This window comes from the organism of the source record quoted next, unplaced genomic scaffold (assembly GCF_019419815.1).
Source record: "Pyrus x bretschneideri cultivar Hongxiangsu unplaced genomic scaffold, Pyrus_bretschneideri_v1 Contig18, whole genome shotgun sequence".
In the NCBI taxonomy this organism is placed as follows: domain Eukaryota; kingdom Viridiplantae; phylum Streptophyta; class Magnoliopsida; order Rosales; family Rosaceae; genus Pyrus; species Pyrus x bretschneideri.
Window position 1 is genome coordinate 4,963,294 of NW_025999479.1, and position 4,365 is coordinate 4,967,658.

At 38.4% G+C, this 4,365-nt stretch overlaps 1 protein-coding gene across 1 annotated transcript; it reads left to right on the forward strand.

Moving 5' to 3' along the window:
- Positions 1-430: 430 nt before the first annotated feature.
- On the forward strand, positions 431-3,570 carry LOC103954707 (probable glycosyltransferase At5g03795). Its single transcript, XM_009366531.3, has 5 exons — positions 431-1,013; positions 1,601-1,887; positions 2,132-2,364; positions 2,933-3,090; positions 3,225-3,570. The coding sequence occupies exons 1-5, from the start codon at positions 522-524 to the stop codon at positions 3,324-3,326; spliced, it is 1,272 nt and encodes a 423-aa protein (XP_009364806.2). The 5' UTR covers positions 431-521; the 3' UTR covers positions 3,327-3,570.
- Positions 3,571-4,365: the final 795 nt, after the last annotated feature.

Sequence of the window (4,365 nt, forward strand, 5' to 3'; positions counted from 1 at the left end):
ATTTAATTTGAAAAATGGCTGAATTTTTTGAAGTACTACTTTAGCACAAATGCTGAATAATACATGTGTGTATTTTTTTGGATACTATAACTGTTTCGTATTTTACTAACCATACCTAAAATTTAAAAATTAGACATGTTAGGTCATTATATTAAAATGATGACGTGAACAAATGTTTTTCACTCTGGTACCGAGCCAACTTTTTTTAAACAAGCAAATTTAAGGTTTAATTTGGCTTAAAATGATATTGTAATTAAACTCTGTTACAAATGATAAGAGTGAAAACATAAGTAATACGGCGTGATTTTAAATTTCGTTAGCTCTCTAAAAAAACAAAAACCATGAGTAACACACCATAAAATAGAAACTAAAGTTTAACTTCTTTTTTTCTTCTTTCGTTCTTTACTTTTCTAAATACTTTAATATTTTATTCAGAATCACCTCCTGATTTTTACAGCTCCAAAATTCCAAATCAAAGCAAGCAGCGAGAGAGCGAAGCGTACATAGCTTAGCAAGAGCAGATGAGTGTGGGCAAACAAAAGCAGTTCCAATTCCAATCGCAATCGCAGTCGCAATCACAGTCGCCGTCGTCGTCTCCTCCGATGTTGAGCTCTTTACAAGGATCTCTCCTAACTCTCGCCATCCTCACCTTGCTCTCCTTCACCTACTTCTCCCTCCATTCTCTCCATCCCTCCTCCCCCTCGCCCGCCACCGCCACCACTTACATTTCCTCCTCCTCATCCGCCGCCGACGATGAGCAGTTCTCTGACATCTACCACTCGCCGGAGGTGTTCCGGTTGAATTTCGCCGAGATGGAAGCCAAATTCAAGGTGTACATATACCCGGACGGCGATCCGAACACATTTTACCAGACGCCGAGGAAGGTCACTGGCAAGTACGCCAGCGAGGGTTATTTCTTTCAGAATATCAGAGAGAGTCACTTCCGAACCGACGATCCGGATCAGGCTCACCTCTTCTTCATCCCAATCTCCTGCCACAAGATGCGAGGCAAGGTATTGTTTCACTCTATGATCCGGATTCCCTTTGTTTTTTGTTTGGGACTGTTTGGTTGCTGAGAAAATTGGGGGGAAAGTAGAGCTGCTATATATCGTGATTTTCCTTGTTGCTGTGGATCTGAGAAGTCTGATAGTTTCATTGTTTGGCATGCTTTTGGATAAGTTATTAGTTTTTCAGTACTAAAAGGGGCATATTACTATAGCCATTGCAACTCGGGATGTTGTGATTTGGCTTTCGGTTCTAGTTGTGATTCGTGTTTGGCAGGGGAAGTGAGACTTTAGATTGTGCTTTGTAGTCAACATGCCTTTATTTGTGGCTGAGTTGCATTTGTTTCATCTGGTTTTATTGGTTTGGGTAGATTCTATCTTTAATGCATTCAAGTATTTGGTTGTTTCGGGTTATGTACTAAGACATGCAAAATGTATCTGCAAATGCGAAATTATTTGAAGAGTTGCGTTATTTCTGAATCTGTTTGTTTCATCTCGAATAGGCATGGTAATTCCTAATTGCAGCATTCAGGAGATAGATACTAATAAATGGTTACTGAAGATTTTTCCTTTGTCTGTTTATAATGATTATGCAGGGTACATCTTATGACAACATGACCATAATCGTTCGGGACTATGTGGAGAGCTTGATATCCAAGTATCCTTACTGGAACAGAACCTTGGGCGCGGACCACTTCTTTGTCACGTGTCATGATGTTGGGGTGAGGGCAACTGAAGGACTTCCACTTCTTGTGAAAAACTCGATTCGAGTTGTGTGCTCCCCTAGCTATGATGTTGGTTTCATTCCGCACAAAGATGTAGCCCTTCCTCAAGTACTCCAGCCATTTGCTCTTCCAGCCGGAGGAAACGATGTGGAGAACAGGTAATATAGAAGGACATGCATTTATTTTATATATATATATGCTTTGTTATGCGCTTATTGACTTACACAAGCACTATGTTGTTACTTCTTTTTGGATTAATTTCCATACTCATGGCTGTAGACCTATCGTATGATATGTTTCATAAGTTGACTCATGTCCAGATGGGAGGGTGTTATAACTTTATTGCCACTAGATTGAGCCTAATACACAAGTTCATTAATTAATAGGAGGCATGCTTTGCAGGACAACCCTCGGTTTTTGGGCCGGTCATCGAAATTCCAAAATTAGAGTTATACTGGCACGTGTATGGGAGAACGACACAGAGCTTTACATATTGAACAACAGAATAAATAGGGCAGAGGGGAATTTGTTATATCAAAAGAAGTTTTATGAAACAAAATTCTGCATATGCCCAGGTGGCTCCCAGGTCAACAGCGCTCGTCCAACTGACTCAATCCATTACGGATGTATTCCTGGTAATAATTCAAATCTTCTTGTTTCTTCAAAATTGCAGTGAGAGTTATTTGATGGTATTATCATCTATTCTTGGCTTGAATTGGAAATGCTGATGGTCAAACCATATAACCATAATACTTAAGAAAAAAGAGAGAAATTTAGAGCCGTAATATAAGCAAACAGACACCTTTATCCATGCTAAGGGGATCAGAAAGATTGCCTTCACGTAAGGAGTTTGTTTATCATTTTGCAGCGTTTCTTCTTCAAAATCTTTTTTATTATGAACAAAGAATTCAGGCTAAATCAGTCTCTGTCTACATCTTCTCCTTCTTTTTGTGCCTATAACTTTCTAATTGTTTTCATTTTTATTCAATGGATGCATTCCTCAAGTCTATGTTCACCGTGCCACTTTAAATGACTGATGTTTTACATATGGACAGAAGCTTGAGGCAATAGTGATTAGCTTTTTAAAATATTAAATTGCAATTCCCTATCTTAGTGTATCCTTTTTCTTTTAGCTTGAATGTAAGGTATACTATTAAAAGTCCTCTTAATCGTTTGTCAACTGTTTGGTTTGATTTCTTGCAGTGATATTATCAAATTACTATGACCTGCCATTCAATGACATTCTCGATTGGCGAAAATTTGCTGTCATCCTTAGGGAGAAGGATGTGTATCAACTCAAACAAATTCTTAAGGACATACCCTATTCAGAGTTTCTTACGCTTCACAAAAACTTGGTTAAGGTATATGCTTTTGCACACTTCATTTTATGTGATAAATGTATTTCCATTGATGTCTTGTATGTGTGTGTTGGGAACACTTGTTTTTAATCGTAGGTAACTAAGAATTTCTTTTCATGTCGTGATTTTTCTATCAGGTCCAGCAGCACTTCCAGTGGAATTCACCGCCTGTGAAATATGATGCATTTCACATGGTCATGTACGATCTCTGGTTGCGCCACCATGTGATCAAATACTGATTTTGCCGGTTAACTTTTTGTACACTTTCTGGCCAGCAAATCAAAGGCCTGTAAATCATCAGATACAGTAGTCTCATTCTTCCTCCATGATCTTTGAGGGAAGGAATTAAAGGTACAGGTAACCGAAAGATCTTACTATTTGTTCGTTCTTTATATGGGGAGTATTCCCACTTTTGTACCCGTCATCATTGTTACGTTCTGTAGGAGTATTATTCTTTGCTATTGGACTAGTATTTAGTATTTACCACTATTTGCCGCATGAATTTCAGTCGTAATTAGGGTCGGATAAGTTGCATTTCTTGTTACATTTTTCATGACTTGACCAAATGCATCATCTTTGACATGATAGTGTTACTGAACAAGAAATTTGACTACTAGAACTGGAAAGATGGCCAGCAAGGTGAATTAAAACACGTTTATTCAGATCCTGGTCTTCTTTCGTTTCCATTTATTTATGTTTGGTCACGTTTGAGCCGATGCTTATTTCTCGAACCAAAAACCCGATATTGGAACCGTCTTGTCGCTGTACCTTAATCATACAACTCCTAAATAAAAAGGTCCATGAAGTGAGATGCGTAGCGTGCAGCTCGTCTACAATGGTGTTCATTGCCTCTTTTGTCTCAAGCACTTCATGCTTGGCCCCTCGAGACGTCTGCTCAACCTGCGATCAACCGTTAGCTGGTTGTGTTTGTGATAAGAAATGGAAAATGATTTTTCCGCTCCCCTTTCTTCTTTCTCACATTCCATACTTTTTTTAGACTTTGGATTGAATAAATTAAAGGAGAATTTGACGGACAGAAACAAGCAGAGAGTGCAAAAGAAACTTCCGAGTCCCGACTATATGAAGAAAAAGGGATACGGGTGATAAGTTGAGTGTAAACAGTGTAAACTTTTTGTCTAATTTGAGGCCACTGTCGGAGTTTTTTAGTTTCAAATGTGTCTGATTGTCTTATTGGGTGAGGCCTTTCTCAAATTTTAAAAGCCCATTCTCATTTGAAATTAGATTGCCGAATCCTGATTTTATTTTTTCTCTTTTCAT